General features: G+C 40.3%; 1 protein-coding gene across 1 annotated transcript in view; it reads right to left on the reverse strand.

Annotated features, from left to right (window-relative positions):
• necab3 (N-terminal EF-hand calcium binding protein 3) overlaps positions 1-16,613 on the reverse strand; it is a 103,985-nt gene extending 87,372 nt beyond the window's left edge. The window contains exon 1 of the mRNA XM_008109993.3: positions 16,245-16,613. Within this exon, the coding sequence (XP_008108200.2) occupies positions 16,245-16,598 (354 nt within the window). The 5' untranslated portion in view covers positions 16,599-16,613. The remainder of the gene's footprint in view (positions 1-16,244) is intronic.
• Positions 16,614-21,218: the final 4,605 nt, after the last annotated feature.

The raw sequence follows: 21,218 nt of genomic DNA on the forward strand, positions 1-21,218 counted from the left end.
TTCGTCTTTAATATTAGGAATTAAACTATGATTTGAATGGGTTGCTGTGAGTTTTATGGGCTGTGTGGACATGTTCCAGAAGCATTCTCTCCTGACGTTTCACCCACATCTATGGCAGGCATCCTCAGAGGTTGTGAGATCTCTTCGAAACTAGGCAAGTGAGGTTTATATATCTGTGGAATGTCCAGGTAGGGAGAAAGAACTCTTTTCTGCTTGAGGCAAGTGTGAATGTTGCAATTGGCCACCTTGATTAGCACTGAATGGCCTTGCAGCTTCAAAATCTGGCTGCTTCCTGCCTGGGGGAATCCTTTGTTGGGAGGTGTTAATTGGCCCTGTTTGTTTCCTGTCTGGAATTCCCCTGATTTCTGAGTGTTGTTCTTTATTTACTGTCCTGATTTTAAAGTTTTTTTTATTTTGGTAGCCAAATTTTGTTCATTTTCATGTGATTTGAATGCCTAAATATTCTTGCACAGAGATTATTTTTAAACAGACCTGCAAAGAATATAATCCAGGATATTCTGAGAACGCTGTAACAATAAGATAAATCAAATTCAACTTAAAATAACCTGTATGTCTTACTATTACATAGCCATTAATAATATGCTGCATCATCAGAAGAGATCAAACAGATTGTAAATATTTTAGGATCTTGATAATGCAAACATTTCATTTATATTTGTATGTATGGTAGGCTGTTGAAGTTTTCTGAATTTTGAAAAACTGTCTTACTGCCATCTATATCTAATTTCATAAATACAATGAGGAAAATGTGTTCCACTATTCTTGAATTCAGTAATTTTGATACTGGATATAAAAAAAATACAACAGTATTGAATCAAAAACATAACAGTATGCTAAAGATTATGTCTCATTTCCACATTAAAGTCCTAACCATTAAAATACTCACTGGACACATTAAACATGTGCTGATATGCATGCATACACAAGCACATTCACATGAATATGGACAAAAACACCCACCCACCAATCATTGTTTAGTAAAAAAAAAATACAATCTTCGCTCTCCTAAAATGCCTAACTGCAGAAGTAGCAAATATAATTTTCATTATGAGAGGGATGCTAGCCAAAATTCAAAATGTTCAGTGTTAATTAGCAAAATAATTGTGTAGACTGATTGATTGCTATAAAACAGAGTGGGTTACTTTGTACAAGCTTCATTAACGATGTCTGAGCCAAGCTGATAGGCTTTGGCACAATCTAGCAGCACAAGTATTCACTCTCTTGTCAGGTCTTCTCCTTCTTCCATGATACCGTCTTCATGCTGGGCATAACAATACTTTGAGCAGCATGCATTCAAACCTAAGCCAAAGTCTTCCAGAAAGATTCAGGGGCATATTTCCCTTCATTATAGTATACACAGGTTATTCTCAATGGGGGGAAATGGTACCAGGGGAATTGCTGGCTTGATTTAAACTGGGAAGACTCCAAATGCAAGGGAATGCCATGACTGGAAAGAGTTCTGCTGGATACTGATAGGACTCCTCCACCACTTGCTTTATGTACATGGCAGTGTTTCTATGGAAATATCATTCTTTTCCGCTTCCTTTTATGGGAAAGCCATATGGGTATCCAATCAGGAGAAAATCTATTTACACATCATAAGAAAATGGGATGAAAGAAAACACAGTATGAACAAGGATTTTCATTAAAGCATTTGCTACATATAAGTAGAAATCTATTTATTTTAAGTGTTCGTTTATCACCTCTCAGCTTACCAGCACCTCCGAGGCAGTGCACAATGGATAAAAATATTTAAAACATAAAATGCATGGCAACAAACAATTGATATTAAGATAAGCTCCCTCCCTCCTGGCCTTCAAAAGGAAAGTGAAAATGTGGCTCTGAGGTCAAGCCTTTGGAGATTAACTACAGTGCAGTAATAACTATGAAATATGTGCAATGATTCTTGGAATGGCCTTGGATTACGATTATGGATGGCGTGATTTTAATAGTGCTTATAATGTTTATATGTTTTAATGTGCATTTTAACTCTAATTTTTAAATTTTAACAAATGTGTTTAATTGACTGTTGTCTAAAGGCATCAAATAATTGCCATATGTAAAGCTGCCTTAAGTCCCCCTCGAGGTAGAGAAAGGCAGGATATAAACAGAGTAAATAAATGAATAAATAAATAAATAATAAAATAGTTTTTAAAATATTTCAGAAACTACATACAATTACAATCCAGCTAAAAGTAGCCAGCCAGTACAGGTCTATCCTAATTTTAAGAACCGAAGGTCAATAAAAGTAACTGTCACCAGAAATTCAGAATTTATTACAATTAAATGAAGCAAAAATGTAGTACCCTGTTTCCCCAAAAATAAGACATCCCCGGAAAATAAGACCTAGTAGAGATTTTGCTGAATTGCTAAATATAAGACCTCCCCCGAAAGTAAGACCTAGAAAGATTTTTGTTTGGAAGCATGCCCGGCGCCTGCCAACCAGAGCATGCAGAATTGGTAAATGTACATACCAGTTGTACATGGAAATAATAGTAGTAACAAGAAATTCTTAATAGGATTCACAGTTTGTCCGGTTATGTTGATTTGTGATTACAACTACTGTACAGTATATAATAAATGTTCTTTTTTTTGTTCAACAATAAATGTGAATTCTTCTTCACGGAAAAATAAGACATCCCCTGAAAATAAGACCTAGCATATCTTTGGGAGCAAAATTTAATATAAGCACTGTGTTATTTTCGGGGAAACACAGTACATGTTTATAATAATAGGAAAGACTGTTTATATACAACCTGTGTACCTGCTTCTCCGTCACTATGGCCTCTTTGTCCTAACTTTGGGTGGCCAAATTTGAAGTCCCTTCTGTCCCATCTTCTCATTCTTTGTGTCATCTGGACAGTGGACAAAAAGAGATCATTGCCTCCCCAAAGAAGAATTCTTCCCCCAATTAAAGTGTCCTTCAGTTCCCAAATTTCTGGTGTGCAATATATTAAAACTTCAGTTGAATATTTGGAAATATAATTATAGGCACCCACGCGCAAAGTTAGCAAGGAAATTCTAATGCCAGATTGTAAAACTTCGAGATGTGAATGATTTTCAGTGTCTCACTTTTTGCTATAAATTTGGAGACTGAAATAAAAAATTATGGAGGGGCAGAATTCTTATTTGAAGAGGCAAAACCCTCATATAGCATTCCCTCCTTGCTTCTACTACCTGTATCCCTGTGTTTCAACCAAAATACTTCATCACATGGTGGGCTGCAAGCATCACAGGACGCTTGCCGCACAGCTGTTGTAAGGAGCCCAATGTCACCATCACATGACGCACAGTCCCTTCTGGTGGGGCTATACACAACAACTGAGGTGCAAGTGTCCATAAGGAACAACAGGGCCAGCGCGGGGGGAAGCCATGTAGCAACGCTTTACCATGTGTGATGGGGAAGCATAGCTGTGGGCAAGGCAGGGTGTGGGGCGCCGGGATTGCCAGCCAATTGACCACAGAGGCTGGGGAATCGCCCCGCAGGAACTCATTAATGGAATGAGGTCCTAGAACATAATAGCCCTTTTTTGCCTTGGGGCCACATTGTGGGCCCAGCTGGGAGGGCCGGGCCAAGAAAGAGGGCAGCTGAGCAAACACTGGGTTTGATGGACCTGGAAGGGGGAGGGCAACGCCAGGATGGGGCAGGGCAGGGCCTGGGTCATCCTCCGGTTGTCCTCCTGGCATAATGATGGGGCTGCTACACCAATTCTCCTCCCCAATACTCCTCTCACAATCTTCGGACTGTCCTCTTAGCATTATGCTGGGAGGAGGGCGAGAGAGGTGATGTCTGAGAGCACTCCGGAGGGCTGTCAACCACTGTGTGCCTTCCTCAAGCTGTCCTCCCGGCATAAGGACAGGGCTGCTCATACCATCCTTATGCTTGGAGGAGAACAAGGCATGCGGTGGCTGAGAGCACTCCATGTGGCTTTCAGCTGCTTTGTGCCTTTCCCCCCAAATCCTTTCTGCATAACGATGCAGCAGGCCACTGCAACATTGTGCCAAGATGACAGGGAAAATGAGGAGGGCCTGAGGTAAGTGCTCTCCTCATTTGCCATTGCCTGAGCTGCAGTGTGGTGGGGAATGACTGCCAATTTCTAACCCATCAGTATTCAATACTGGCTATGTTTCCTAGGTTATGCCTGATCCAAATTTATTGGCTTTTCCTCTATTTTGAACTGGCTGTCCTTGTTGTACAGTCACCTTTTGACCACAGTCTGATGATCAAATCACGCAGTGCAATAAAGAAAGCTTTTTTTTCTCCCCTTCCCTCTCAGTCAGAAAACCTGTGCCAGCCTGTTTTAGAACCCTGGACAGAAGCCGTGTATATAACATTGTTCAAGCCAATAATTCTTTTAAGTTACCAACACCTATGTGGAGAGGAGAGTCTGAATTTATCATGTCTGAAGATGCAATACAAGTCCCACAGTCATAACTATCTCTCCCTCTTGTTCAATTTCAGCTGCAAGATATTTGGAGCAGAGATCATGTGTCCTCATGCTAACCTCATTCTAAGTCCAGTGATTTGCACCCCCCCATGTCCCCAAAATGTCATAGACCATTTAAATACAGAAACGGTCCCTGTGTGACAGGGACTATCACAATTAATGCTCTACCACTACATTTTTTTCAACAACTTTTCAAATGCTCCACTTTATCCTTCTCCAGTTTATCCTGTCTTCAATTTGCTACAAAGTGAATTCAGATTACAAAAGTATTTTGGACTTAACGTATTCAGTGCAGAAAAATGAGAGTAGAATGCAGAAACTTACCCTTCCCAGGCCCCTTCTACATTGCCAAATATCCAGATTATCAAACAGGATTATATGAGTCTACACTGCCATATAATCCAGTTCCAAGTAGATAATCTGGATTTTATATGGCAGTGTAGATGGGGTCCCAGTAGACTCAGGCAAAAACAAACTTTTCAGCTTCTCCTAGTTTGTGTGATCTTCCTCCTTAATAATTTATGCGATCATGACTATGCTCTAATGATGACTGGCCACACTTCCTCTGGTTTTCATCTTTGAGAAGTTGGAGGGTATGCAGTGGTTGTAGAAAACTAGCAAGAGGTGTGAAGAGGACACTGGTATTGCATTTTTAACACTAGATAAGCTAATCTCACTAAAAAGTCTTTTCTTTCCTGCACCCATTAAAAATGCTGGAACCTCGGCCTTATTTGCACCTGCCATCCTAGGATAGGGGCTTTCAAAGTACAGCCTGGCAGATGCTTTTGAACTGAAACTCCTCCAAGTTCTCATTATTGGCTATGATATGAATGGCTACTGGGAGCTGCAGTCTGAACATCTGGAGGGTTTTCTTTGCCACTCCAGCCTTGGAAAAATAGGCTTGGACAGAGCAGACCAATGGCCAATGACTTTTAGTTTTCCCAATGCTTTGAACTGCAATTCTCAATAATTGCAGCTTGTGTTGTCAGTGGTCAGGGATTATAGCATTTGGAGGGTGAAACAGTGGAATATCCTGAAAAAGCTAGCTCACTCTTCCATGCCACAACATTTTGCATTTTATGAATGCCCTGCCGTGGTTTAATTTAACTCTTTTTGTTTTAATTCAAATTCTTTACAAAGTAACATATACAGATAAAAAGGAAGGACAAGATAGCATTAGAAATAGCACCTGTCAACACATGCAGCATATTTATAAAATAAAAGGGCCAGAGCAAATGTTAAAGCTGTCATGGAACTGACAATGAAAATGGCTTCCTTGAGAAAGCAGAATGCCTTGTGACCCGACGTCCTACGCTACTTGCCAAAACTCACAATTTGACTCATTCTCACTTTCCGTGCTCCACTCACAGCACCAACAGTTTAGGTCAAGCAGAAGCATGGAGGTAAAGCTCACCAGTGGATAATTAAAGAGCATCCTAGTTTTTAAATTTGTTCCTCAAACTGAAAACATCTCTTGCTCTTCAAAAGAGTTGCCATTTGACCCTATCAAATGCTTTCTCTCTGTACAACGAAGGCACTATTTAAGTCAAGCTGGCATTGTTAATATATTCACCAATACCTGCTGATAATTTATTTCATCTTATAAAGCCACCGTGTGCTTCTAGGCAATCAATCCTAGTTAATATCCATTATTAATGATTAATTTAAATCATTATTGATTTAATGAATATCTTGTCTTATCATACAGTTTCATATGACAGCTTTATGGATTCTTGTATTCAGAGATTACAAACCTCAAAATTCTGAAATCGATCTGCTTTTGAAATGGCAATATTTTCAAATTTTTGGCAGAAATTTATTTTTTGTGTTTTTTAAATAAAATTAAATCATGCCTTCTTGTTGATTTTTTAATATTCATTGCATAGTGGACAGTTACATCAGTCAGTGCTCTATGTTGTCTATATATTTGTATTTCACCACATCATCTACATTATGCCAATGGTAGGAAGTCAAGGTGTCCTAGAGAACATATTATTGCAGTGGCGTCAAAATGCTAGGTAGCACCATCAGAGGGGAGATACCAAAAATGGCGGTCTGTGAAATGCTTATGCAATGTTTCAGCTGACATTTATTATTTTTAATAAAAATATCTCTATAGTTAGATGCAACTATAAAAGCATTGTTTGTAAACCATGTGTTTCAATATATGTACAAGGCTAAAACTCTATGCAAATTTGCTCTCTGAACCTTCCATTGTCCATTGCTCTGGTCAGAGCTGTCCTTATTACCCTATTACAATGAACCTTCAGATCAAGGGTTTTATCTACATGTGATACTAGCACATACTGCTGTTTTTATTGCAGCTGTTTTTTCTAGTAGTTGATTTTGTCATTTTTTCTGGTATTCTAACTGCAATATTGTGGTATGGTCTGGAACAGGAGAAGGTCCATGGGGGGAGTACCATGAATGACTGCACCATGTGACACCAACTCTAGTGGCACTGCTGCACTTCTACATTGCTTTAAAGAAAGCACCTGCATCTAGGCTTGTGCATTTCGGCTGAACCTTGATCCATTTCTGCTGTCTAATTACTGGTAGACCCCATATCCATTTTCACGCACCTCCTGAAAATAGGTGGGTAGCTGAATAGCCGTTTTCGGTCCATAGCCGAAAAATGTGGCTAGATCCAGCCCATTGGCGGTAATGGGGAATTTACGAGGCTTCCCTTTCCGTTCCTGGGAGCCTTTCCTTTTTTCTTTTAAGGAAGCCTGGGTGTCAGCAATGGCTGTAGAAGAGACCGGGTTTAATGCTTTCTTAAATGTTTCTTTCTACTCTAGAGGAGACAGGTTGCAGGTGCGCACTCTTTCTCCTTGCATGCAGCTTTCCAAGACATTTAAAGAGGCTTCCTACTTCCCAGGGAATCTTCCTACTTCCCAGGGGATCTACCTAGATCTATCTCCCTGGGCTTCCTTTAAAAAACCCTCTTTTTCTTTACTTACAGGGTTGAGAAGGAAGCAACTGCTAAGGAAGGAGGAAAGAGTCTATTAACAAATACATGAGTCATTCATTATGCTTCATAGTAAGGTTGTGCATTTCGACAGAACCTCAGTCCGTTTCTGCTGGACAGATACCAGCAGATCCCCATATCCATTTTCAAACACCTCCCAAAACTGGATGGGTGGCCGGATAGCCATTTTCAGTCCGTAGCCAAAAATGCAGCTAGATCTAGCCTTCTGGTGGTTTTTGGGAACTTATGAGGCTCGTCTTGCTGTTCCTGGGAGCCTTTCCTTTTTTCCTTCAAGGGAGCCTGGGTGTCAGCAACAGGGTTAAGAAAGCACACTTACTGGGAGCCTGGGTGTCAGCAACTAGGTTTAATGCTTTATTAGAGCTGTAGAGGAGTGGTCCTGCAGGCAGGCATGCACTTTCTGTCCCTGGAGCACATCACAGTTTTTCAAGGCATTTTAAGGAGACCCAGGGAAGGAAGAGATGATGACCTGGAGCTATCATCCCTGAGCTTCCTTTAAAAATCCCTCTATTTTCTCTACTATAGGCCCTGTCTGGAGTGGGCACACTTCCATCTCCAGATTTAATGCTTCCTTAAAGCTGTTTCTACTTTCTACTCTAGAGGAGAGGTAACTAGGTGGTAGTAGTTTTCAGAGAATGAGGGTCTTCTTTTTGTTTGCTGGGATTGTTATATTTTTAGAAGTATTTGAAGGAGAGGAAAGGAAGGAGGAAAAAAGAGGGGTGACTCTCTCAAGCCCCCAAATGCGCATGCGCACTCTACCCACCTGTCCTCGCACATCCCCAATTTCCAGTCAGTCCCACTAAATAGAAAAAACAAGAAAATCAAGGAAAATCAAAAAGATTAAACTGTGGTGCTGAATAGGGGAGCAGGAGCCGGGATCATCTGCCACCTGGTCCCATTATGGACAGGAATCCGTGACAGCTGGGTCCTTGCCATTACAGGCACCCAAACAAACCCAAGAAGCCGAATTGGCTGAAAGAAACCGCTAAAAATTGATCCGTGCTCAAGCCTACCCACTTCCACAATGGTTATATCTGTGGAGCTATCCTTGTGTAACCATAATGGAAATGCTGCTGTTATGAAATGTTTCTAAAGCTGCAACCACCAACAAAATGGTTGTTACACTGCCACAGATCATGAACAGAATTCCAGAATTCGGTGCATCAATGAAAAGTCTTTTCAGAAGTAAGCCCCTAGGAAATGGTACATTTTGCTTCAAGAGAAATGTGTTTAAGGGTTGCAGCCTTAACATTTTTTCTTGTTCTGGAATTCCTGGAAATTGAAATTTGAAAGCCTCTGAAAAAATCTACTGCAGGTAATTGACATGTTAATAAGAGTGAAGTCATTTTTGTAACAAGTTCTTTTGTATTTAAATGCTTGTTCATTCCATGATTTCCCAGTATTCCATCGACCCATTATATTTATTTAAAAATACAAATAAATTTAATCTGTTTCTGCATAATTTAATGCCTAATATTTTCAGGGATAATTCTAGTTTTTGATGGACTTTTTTTGAATAAATAGGGAGGAAGGGTTAGTACATTTTTTCATACAATTTCTGATGTTACTTGCAGTGGACATTATGATTACACGCTTGACCACACTGAGGTATAAATAATCAATAGTATTTGTGTACCTTTGCATTACGTAAAGAGAAGTCAAGGGTGAACGTTCATGGTTGGGAATGGGGAGGTGGTGAGACTGAGGAAATAATATTTGTATTTTGATTGTGAAATTTTGAAGATTATATGTTTCTATGTATGGACACACACAGACACGCACACATATATATATATCAATAAAAATCTTGCAATGAACATACAATGTTTGTTATTTCCCTCTATAACTTAGTAAAATTGTTCATTAATGGCTACGTTCTCTCATGGGTTTTACTGAATAAACATTCCATCCTGTTTAATTGAAAAGAGCTTATATTTAATTGTCTCTAGCCACAAATAATTCATGAGGGAAAATGCTTTGATAGCATTTCTGGAGCAATAGAATAATTTTATGAATCATTTCCAAAGGAGATCAATATTGGGGAAAAAAGATTGTTGTGTCATTAAAACTCTACAGACTCCTTAAAATTTTATGAGTTTTGGGTTGCTTTAAGTTTTCCTGGCTCTGCTGCCATGTTCCAGAAGCATTCTCTCCTGATGTTTCACCCACATCTATGGCAGGCATCCTCAGAGATTGTGAAGTCTGTTGGAAACTAGGCAAGTGGGGTTTATATATCTTTAGAATATCCAAGGTGGGAGAAAGAACTCTTGTCTGTTTGAGGCAGGTATGAAAGTTGCAATTGGCCACCTTGATTAGCATTGAATGGCCTTGCAGCTTCAAAGCCTGGCTGCTTCCTGCCTGGGGGAATCCTTTGTTGGGAGGGGTTAGCTGGCCCTGATTGTTTACTGTCTGGAATTCCCCTGTTTTCAGAGTATTGTTCTTTATTTACTGTCCTGATTTTTGGTAGCCAGATTTTTATGAGTTTTGTTTCTATATAGACACAGCAACAGGATTCAAGCCAGAATGTGTGCTATAGAAATATACTCTGGAGAACAGATGACAAAATATGGAATATTGATTTAATTGCAGAGATTTCTTCTCTGTGCTCATAAATGGAGAAATGCTGGGCTGCCTGAATCATTCAACTCTTACAGTACTTAAAGTACAATTCAGGCCATATTTACTTGAAGGGTAGTAAATTCCATTGTGTTCAAGGTAATTGCATAAAATTGCCACTATGGAAACATTCAGTCATTATTTAGGACTGTTTTCAGTTCTTACATTTATGAGACATGCTGTGTGCATAATAGTTGGGTAATACTTGCAAATCAGTGACAAATTGTACACATTAAAAGCAAATCTGTTTTTACATGTTTCCCATATGCTAGATCTCATGAAAAACATAACCGCAGAAAGGAATATTTTCTTTCTCTTTAAATTAGAGTTGAGCATAGCATACCATGCAGTCTGCTTAAAAGTTTCCAAATGACACTTTGAAATCCCCAGCCATCTCCAATCCCTTAAAATATTTTAAAGGAAAAATCAAAAGATGCATAGGCAATTACACATTTTAACCAAACCTTTTACTAAGCTGTGATTACACCAAAAGAGGAGGGGGAAAAAAATCAGAATTAGAAGGTTGTGGCCCTTTGAGATCCTCTCCAGGGAATGTTGTGACCCTACAACCCTTGGCAGTTGCTGCAAACTGAGTTCAAAATTCCACTTCTATCTCACTATGTTAGGCTATTAAAACTCTTAATAGATGAATATCAAAAATCTCTGACACAACGTTTGGGGAAAATTATTCATTTGTATTACATTTGCCAGATTTTAGGAGTTGTAAGGTAAAGGTAAAGGTTTTCCCCTGACATTAAGTCTAATCGTGTCCGACTCTGAGGGTTGGTGCTCATCTTCATTTCTAAGCTGAAGATCCGGCGTTGTCCATAGACACCTCCAAGGGTATGTGGCCAGCATGACTAAATTGAGCACAATTAGGAGTTGTATTCCATCAAAATATATTTTCCAATCTCTGATGTTAGCTATTTTTCCACCTTGTTCCCTTAAATACATGAATGAAAAGCAGTCCCTAGTCCCTAACACCTGTACCCGAAACTCTTCATTCTTGACTTTTTTCTTTGAAGCGTCAAGTGCAGAAAAGGAAATATTTGTGGGTTGTCCTTTTTGTGTGTGTGTGTGTGTGTGTGTGAAATAGCCACACAACTGGGAACACCAGCTTCTGGTTGTGGGATAAATCCTAAGTGTGTATTCTTCAATTCTTAGAATTTGACAGGGACAGTCCTTTTTAATCCTCCATTATGCCACTTTTTCAGCTGTTTTTGAAATGTCTGAGGTTTTTCCTTTTCTCACTGCCTTTGTCCACAACTTAATTCAAACTGAGTCCAAAATGCAAAAGTAACTCATTTAACTCAGTGGGGGAAAGGAATCTTACCTTTCCCTATAAGCCCAGGCAAAACCAAACTGTTGTAACTTCCCTTAGTTTGTCTGTTCTTCCTCATTAATACATTTTACCATCTTGATCACACTCAGACGTTGCTTAGACATACATATCTGATTTTTCATCTGTGAAATATTGGAAAGTGATCAGCTAAATGTGCAACGATCCTCTCTTCATATCTTTCCATATGATACGTGACAGACAAGGAATGTGTTGATGGAAATAGGGACATTGGGTTGATGTAGATGTCCGTATTCTCACATTATACCGCAAGCAATACCATCCTAAGGGTAAGATCAAAAACAACTTGCAACAAACTCATGCTGCATTATTGAGGGTGAATTAATTATTCCAAGTAGACAAAAGATTTTTCATCCACTTCTCTCATTTCAAAAACAACATCATATTAACATTTATCTTGTCTGTAAGACTTGACCATGGTGACCCCACTGAGAGAAAGGGATTCAAAGCTGACGTTCATCGAGATGTATCACCATTACTTAGTCATTTTTAGAAGACCTTGGAAAAGTTCCTGTTTTCTGCTGTAATCTATGTGCTAATTTTCCAGGTGCTACTTTTTAGTTGTTTGATTTTCATTTTAGTTTCACATATGTCCATTTTTTGAACAGCACAGTGTGGTGGTTTCAACATTGGGACAATGACTCTGGAAACCAGGAGATGGTCATGAAAATCCATTAGGTGATCTTGAACAAGTCAAACTTTCTCAACCTCAAAGGAAGTCAAGGGCAATGCCCCTCTGAATCATGCCAAAAACCCCTCTGAATCATGCCTCTGAATCATGCCATAATCGATTCACCCTACGATCACCATTAGTTGGAAATGACTGGAAGCAACGCAACAACAACAATGTCCATTTGCATTATAATCTAACTTTAACCACTTTTTACCCAATAGGCATTTTGTATATACAGTACAGTCTCACTTATCCAACATAAACGGGCCAGCAGAATGTTGGATAAGTGAAAATGTTGGATAATAAGGAGGGATTAAGGAAAAGCCTATTAAAGGTCAAATTACATTATGATTTTACAAATTAAGAACCAAAAACATCATGTTTTACAACTAATCGACAGAAAAAGCAGTCCAAAACATGGTAACGTTATGTAGTAATTACTGTATTTATGAATTTAGCACCAAAACATCGCAATATATTGAAAACATTGACTACAAAAATATTGGCTACTAACAAATTGACTAAAAATAAAGATAGAATTGCATAAAATGAACTTACGGTAGCAACATTTTCGGAAATTAAATCTATAAAAAGTTTAATTCTTGCTGTCTAGAGAAACAGCTGTGGATCAGAGTGGGAGGCAAACTGCATTGGATAATCCAGAATGTTGGATAAGCGGATGTTGGATAAGTGAGACTCTACTGTAGTACAAGCAAATCATATCAATGAAACCGAATATCAAGCTTTCCACATTTTTAACAGAAGGGGTCTAAATACCTTAAAGCCACCAGATCCCCTCTGATCTTGGAAGTTAAGCATGGTCGGCTCTGGTTGGTACATGGATGACAGATTAGCAACAAATATCTGGTACTGTAGCCTATATTTCAGAGAAAGGAACTGGCTAAATCACCATTGAGTATTCCTTGCCTAAGAAAACCCAGTGGAATTCTTGGGGTTACTATAAGTTGACAGAGCTGCTGGGAGCGCAGTGGATTAAACCCTTGTGCCGGCACAACTGATGACTTGAAGGTTGCCGGTTCAAAACTAACCCAGAGAGAACGCAGATGAGCTTCCTCTATCAGCTTCAGCTTCATGCGGAGACATGAGAGAAACCTCCCACAAGGATGGAAAAAACATCAGAAACATCCAGGCGTCCCTGGGCAACGTCCATGCAGACGGCCAATTCTCTCACACCAGAAGCAACTTGCAGTTTCTCAAGTCGCTCCTGAGATGAAAAAACAAACAAACTATACGTTGACAGGTAATTTGAGTTCCTTATTGTATTCACTGCCATAAACAACCACTACAAACTAACAGCTCATTCAGGTGATCAACTGATAAGAAACATGTTTTGACCCAAATCGGGATTTTAATATTATTGTGTATATTGACTTTTATGACTGTTTTTAATCATGTTGAAGTTTTACTGCTCGGTTTAATGTTTTATCTGATTTGTACTGTCGTGTCTGGTCATGGCCCCATGTAAGCCGCCCCGAGTCCCTCCGGGGAGATGGGGCGGGATATAAGAATAAAATTATTATTATTATTATTATTTTGTATTTGAAGAGGACGCTCATAGAGTTGCACAAAATATTATGTTCCAGCAAGTTTAATGAATGAACAAACTTTCTCTCAGTGGGATATTTGCATAATGTTAAATTCTAGTTATTGCGGGTCTTATGCCCTGCCTCCCTTTACATAGTAATGTGAATTTATTGTTCTATTTACCTCTGGCAGTGGTGAAGCATCCCCATTACAGTGGGGGATTGTTTCACTTTAAATGTCTGTCTGTGGTGAGTCAGCTCTGCTGGGTCTGGTTCTCCTCTGCCTCTTTTGAATGCATGTGGCTCTTTTTGATGCAAGTCTTGCCCTGATAGCATCACTGTTTGCTCTTCTATCAAACTGTAATCCCATTACATTCTTCCTTTACACTTTGCTCATCTGATTATGTGCCCAGGTGATGATCAGTATTCTGTTCCCGGCAGAAAACTTGTCCCTCATGTAAGAGAGAGGCGACAAATTATGTTGCACTGGTCTCTGAAGCACACAAGCTTATGCCATAGTAAATGTGTTAGTCTTTCAGAAGGGTCACAAAATGTTCTGTGTTATTTGCTTCAGAGGTCTACTTCTCAGGGCAAAACTCTCCTGCTATACCTATTTTCTCCCACAGTCATCTATCTTCACATTCCTTGCTGGACCCTTTGAATATACACATTCAATGCTCAGTTTGTATCATTTTAACCATGTGGTCAGATCTTTATTTAATACCTCAGAGTGGCTTACAGATTATGACAAAATGCAATGATACACAAATATAACATTTCAAATTCTAAAACAGATTGAAACATATAGATACAATAAAACAAATCATGCTGTCTCTGATAACCTGACAGGGAAAATGCTGTGTGTATTTTAAAGACAGTAGTGCTGGTGAGAATATGGGAGGGTAGAATTGAGCCAAAGTCAGAGCCAGTCTGTGTTCGACTTCATATTAATCCACAGAATCCATCAAATCATATCAACTCACATCCTAGGATGGGCCAAAAGCTTGGTCCCACAGCCAGGTCTTCTGCTGCTCCCTAAAAGACGTGAGTGAGGGGGCTTCCCTAATCTCCCTTGGCAAGGAGTTCCACAGCTGCGGAGCCACCACCAAAAAAGCCCTGTCTCTCGTCCCCGCCAACTGCACCTGTGACGGCAACGGGACCGAGAGCAGGGCCTCACGTGAAGATCTTAATCTGCAGGACGGCCCACAGGAGAAGATACCTTCTGAGAAGTAAGCATTTGTGTCCTTTCTCCTGCTAATTTCTTTGACAGAAGCTAAATCTATGTAGTTCCTGTTCTTTCTCTTGAGATGCTTTCTCATTCACATTTTATATCTAATTTATTGGCATTGATGAACACTTACACATTTAATGTTATCTTGACTTTAAAAATAAATTAAGCCACAATTCTAGGTGGAACAAACAGGCAGGAATTAATAGCAAGGGAAATACATAAGAGTAGAGATCTGGATCTATTGCAGACTACGGAAGCTCAAGGACCAAACACAATTTGCCCAAGATCAATAATATGTTTGTAGAGGTCAGACACAAACCCAGGCCCCGTCTACACTGCCATATATTCCAGATTATCAAATCAGAAAATCCACATTATCTGCTTTGAATTAGAATATGTGAGTCCCCAGTGGCGCAACGGGTTAAACCGCTGAGCTGATTAACTTGCTGACCAAAAGGATGGGAGTGGGGTGAGCTCCTGCTGTTAGCCCCAACTTCTGCCAACTGAGCAGTCCAAAAAATGCAAATGTGAGTTGATCAATAGGGCGGGAACGTAACGGTGCTCGATGCAGTCATGCTGGCCACAAGACCTTGGAGGCGTCTATGGACAACACTTGCTCTTCAGCTTAGAAATGGAGATGAGCACCAACCCCCAGAGTTGGACATGTCTAGGCTTAATGTCAAAGGGAAAGCTTTCCCCTTTATATGAGTCTACACTGCCATATAATCCAGTTCAAAGCAGATAATGTGGATTTTATATGGCAGTGCAGAAGGGCTCCAATTCTCCCAGAACAAACCCCAAAATTCTGTGACAGAATTCAGATTTCAGTCAGCCAGCTCTTAAAGATAACAGGTCCACATAGACATGTATACACATTTCTCTGGAAGCGTCTAGCACAGATGTTTTCCCTATAGGAACACATGGTGATCGATTTGCCTTGATTCCTGAAACTTAAGTTGTTTTTAAAACCGCGTCTCCACCGTTCACAGTGAAGCATGACATTCAGAAACCTTGCAATGGGGGGAGAAAAAACAAACGGTAGTGGGTGATGATCATATGCAGTTGAGCAGAAATGATATTCTGCTGGGGGACTAGCAAAGTGAATGCCTTGCCCCCCAATATGAGTCAAATGATCATCGAGCCCCCAAGTTTCCAGCCGTGAAGTCACTTAAAACTCCAGCATTTAAAAGAAACTCCAAGAAAAGGGGGGAAGACAAAGTTATGAAGAGGAAGTGAACAGGGCTGGCAATGCTAGACATTTCAGAGGGTGGTCGCAATTCTTATGGGAGCAGGGGATGCCCTGATTTTGTCCTCTTCCGCAAACACTCTGCGTAAATAAAAAAACAAGTGGGGGAAGCGACTTACATCGTGGAAGATGGCCATGCCTTTGCCCAAGCGCTGCGGGGTCTCGCTGGGTTTGGGGCTGTAGGCGTGCTTGGCAGAGAGCAAGCACATTGTCAGCATCTCCGTGCATGCCATCATCTTGTCCCCGGTCCCCGCGGATGGCCGGCTGCTCCCTTCCTTCGCAAATGCCTGCGGGCTCCTTCTTCCCTGGAGGGTCTCCCTCGCCCCCAAACTGCCTGCTGCTTCCCACGGAGGATGCGGCGGCGTGGGTCCAGGGACAGAGGCGGCCGCGGCTGCGCTGCAGGACTTGGAAGCGGCGCCGGGAAGAGAGAGAGGTTCCAGGCGGCTTCTAGGCAACTTTGAGTGTGTGTGCATCTCGAGTCCCGCCCTCTAGGCTTTCGCCTCCACCCATTGGTCAAGATCCTTGACAGGCAGGTGTTCTGGGAGCCGCCCCCCTTCCCCTCATCACTCAGGCAGAGATAGGGTAGATTTATTGAGTATTTAGGGTAGATTTATTGAGTTGCACTAAACCAGGCATGGGCAAACTTTGGCCCTCCAGGTGTTTTGGTCTTCGACTCCCACCATTCCTAAGCCGTTGCAATCCACAAGCATATGGGCAATTTCAACAGAAAGGAGGAAACCATGAAAATGAAAAAAAAAATCTGGCTAACAGTATTTTTTAAAAAATCAGGACAGTAAATGAAGAACAACACTTTGAAAACAGGGGAATTCCAGACATGAAACAATCAAAGCCAGCTAACACCTCCCAACAAAGGACCCCCCCCCCAAAAAAAAGGAATCAGCCAGGCCTTGAAGCTGCAAGGCTTTTCAGTGCTAATCAAGGTGATTAATTGCAAAATTCACACTTGCCTCCAACCGTCAAGAGTTCTTTCTCTCACACTGGACCTTCCACAGATATATAAACCTCCCTTGGTTAGTTTTCAATATACCTCACAACCTCTGAGGATGCCTGCCACAGATATGGATGAAACATCAGAAGAGAATGCTTCTGAAACATAGCCATACAGACCGGACAACTCACAGCAACCCAGCTGGTAGGCTGTTAGGAATTGTGGAAGTTGAAGTCCAAAACACCTGGAGGGCCAAAGTTTGCCCATGCCTGCTCTATACCGATATCCGTGCTCTCTATTCACAGCACTCAGATTAAGGGAGCATCTACACTGTAGAATTTCCCTTTTTCCGAAATACTCCAGAATCCCAAACTGTCCGCATGAATGGCTGACAAAATGACATATCTGCTTTCTCAATGTGCACAAACTTTGTTTCATGCGCAAAATTATTATATTGTGCATAGTTACCTTCCGGCTATTTGTATAAGATGTTTATGAAACATAAATATAGTCCAAACTATTACACATGTGCTTTTTATCTGTACAATCTATAAATATTATTATTATTATTATTATTATTATTATTATTATTATTATTATTATTATTATTATATGTGTCAGAACATGATGAGAGCAGTTGGGGTGTAGATAACCATTCTTCAGGCAATGGAGCAGATAGATTTGAATAACTGTTCCATAACTGGATACTTTCAGACATCTCTGCCACAGTGATTTTGTGGAAGTTGGACAGGCTCTGGCATTTGGGAGGGCGAGGCAGTTGCCTCTAGCAGCCAAGGATGGCTATTTTTCCTCAGCCATTCCTCTCTTTTGGGTGTTACAGAGCATGCTCTGAGCACCTTAAATTATTCTGCTGTCTTCTAGTGTGGTAGAAGGCATTGTCCCATCTCAAGTCTTGGAGTAAAAATTGACTGTCATTTCAGCTTGATTCTGTCTAGACTTGAGATCATGGGGCCACCTTGAATTTTTGTTTCAAGCATCTTGGTCTGGCCCTGTGCAGACGGTGAGGTGGGGACCTCCATCTTTGTAGCTGGGTGGGTGCTAGAGCTGGACAGTACTAGTTATGGTTGTGCATACCTTTCCTGTAGAATGTTACTTTGAGAGAAAGACAGGGTATAAATTGAATAAATAAATGCACATGCATGTGGAAAACAGTGGCAGGTGTGGTATTATTGTCATGGGAATGGTGACTCCACACCAGGTATTACTCTTAACTTTAAACGAGTGGTCTGATGTGCTGAACTTCCTTGGAATGTTCTTTTAAAATTTGCACGAAATGCTGGAGTGCTGCTGCTGTTGCCAAGCCTTCAAAACTGCAACTATAGATAAGTAGACTTTTGAGTCAGAATCGCAACAAGGAATGTCATGCTCTGGTTCAGCCCCCAACCAAAAATGTACTTTAATAAACTATTTCTATCTCTGAGGTATTCTGCACAAAATGTACTCAGACTGAACAATCTCTTCATTTCCCTCCTGGTGTCTTAGACTGGAAGAATAAGCATCTTTCAACAAAGGCAGCCAGAATTTAACCAAGATGAATGATCATCACACAGCAGTTACAGAATGGTTGTTTCTCAAAACAGCCTGGCTCTGGTTTTTTAGGACAGCCTTCATACCCTGTGACCTTCACACGTTTTGGACTATTGTTGTCTATCTTTTGGTCAGTTGGCTGAGGATAATAAGGATCCAGAGGGTGAGAAGTAAGGAAAAGGTGCTTTAAGATAAGTTCTCAAGTCATACTCAAGATCACTGTGATTTATGTCAGGAAACCACTCCCTACCCTTCTGATATTGTTGAATTTTTTTTATATTCAATTTTATCTTGTAAATCGCCTAGAGTATCTTGGATGGAGGGCGATTAATAAGTAATTAAATGATGATGATGATGATATTGTAATTTTCTTCTGGCATGAAACCCAAGGTGGCTAACAACATAATATAAAGTGCAAATAAAACTGTAATAATAATGGGTGTACACCTTCAAGTTGCTTATTGATTAATGGTAACTTTGTGAATTTCATAATGTTTTCTTAGGCAAGGAATTCCCAGAAATGGTTTTGCCAGTTCCCTCCACTGAAATATAGTCTACTGCTTCTGGTGTTTGTTGAGGACCTCCAATCCAGGTACTAGCTGGGGATGACTCTGCTTAGCTTCTAGTGCCTACAGGATACTTTGGCTCTTAATAATAAATAGCTAAAATAATTAAATATTTATTAACAGTATTTATATTTATTTACAGTATTTATATTCCACCCTTCTCACCCCGAAGGGGACTCAGGGCGGATCACATTATAACACACATAGGGCAAACATTCAATGCCCATAAACACATCAAACAGAGACTGAGAGACACACGCAGAGGCAAGTTAACCTTCTTCTGAGGGGATGTTCGATTCTGGCCACAGGGGGGAGCAGCTGCTTCATCATCCACACTGACGGCACTTCCTCATTCCAGGTCGTAAATTAGTTAATCTTGCCTCCCCACTTTATAAGTGGTACCTTATCTCCTACTTGATAGATGCAACTATCTTTCGGGTTGCTAGGTCAGCAACGAGCAGGGGCTATTTTTTTTAATTTTTAATTGACGGGTGCTCACCCCGCCACAGGCTGGCCTCGAACTCATGACCTCATGGTCAGAGTGATTTAAGGCAGCTGCTCAACAGCTGCGCCACAGCCCGGCCCCATTAATATGATAATAAGTTATCATATTACAAAGATTAATATTAAAGAGATTAAAAACATTTAGTGCATAGTAAAGAATATTAAAGAACAACATGCACTATTAAACACCTTTCGGTCACAACCACTTAACAGACATATGCTTACCTCAATTAATAGTGGAAAGAGAGCAGGGAGAGGGCCAATTGAACAGCCACCAAAAACAATCTCTCTCATATCCTTAGCAACATTATGATAGTGATGCAACGCTCCCAAGGGTAAACTCCCATTACCCTTACTTCCTTGCCACAATGGCTAGGAGGTTATGGAAGCTGGAGTCCAACAACATCTCTTAGCATATGTTCTCTAGCCTTGGCTTATCTTAACTTTTCTTAATTAAGTAGTACCATGCATACTGTTCGAAAAGATCCCTATCTATTTTCCCAACAAGAGAATGCTTCAACTAAGATGCAAAATGCCTTATTTCATCCTAGATTAATTAGAATTGGATAATTCCTAAGATCAGTAACATAGGTGAGAATTCCCATGAGATCCTTCAAATGCATTTGAAAGCAGTGGTGTTGGTGAGGATGCAGATTACCATGTGGTGCCCTATCCCCTTGGCAATACAACAATGGATACGACATAACACTGGTGTAACACTTATTAAGTGTTGTAAAAACAACTAAGAAGGATAAGACAAAACGTTACATCCTTGATGAATTGTTTTGCATGCAGTTCAGACCTTAATAAACACTTAATGTTTTTTACCATTCCGCTCCCAGCTGTCCTTGCAATAGCAACCATATGGGCTGGTAACAGGAAATTATGGAAGGGTTGGTTGCTTTTTTCTTACCCTCAAACATAAAGCACTTCTTTTTGTTGTGATAATAGCAACAAGCCTGTCAATCCATGTACCTGAAGCTATTCCCGCTAGACAAGTGAATCTTTGAATGGTTAGTACATGCCAATTAACATCAAATGATCACAGACAGAATTCAAATTGTTCTGTGACCATAAAACTATTTTCTATAATAACCGGTTAACCAGAAAGAAAACAAATCAGCCTAAAATCTGGTGGCACACATAGAATACAAAAGTGTTGATTATTGTATGCAAGACAATGCCTTAATGAAGACTTGCCTATAAACACTGTCTGGGCTGAATTACTTTGGAAGTAAATGTTTCTGTAATGTAGGTTAAATATTCCTTATCCAAAATGCTTGGGACCAAAAGTCTCCTGATGTACAGTGGAAAATTAATTAGATTTTGTGCATTTGGGGAAAGTAAACACAGGACTTTTCACCGTTTGACACTATCTTGTTGTAATTGAAGCCGCTGAGTTATAGGCAACAACTCGGTATCGTCCACCTTCCTCATGTTCTTCTCAGGTCAGGGAAAGTCTCTGACAAAGTCTCATGTGAAATGTTCTCACTAAGAGCAGATCTGTCTATAAGGCATTTCCCATC

This window comes from Anolis carolinensis, chromosome 4, assembly GCF_035594765.1.
Source record: "Anolis carolinensis isolate JA03-04 chromosome 4, rAnoCar3.1.pri, whole genome shotgun sequence".
Lineage (NCBI taxonomy): Eukaryota > Metazoa > Chordata > Lepidosauria > Squamata > Dactyloidae > Anolis > Anolis carolinensis.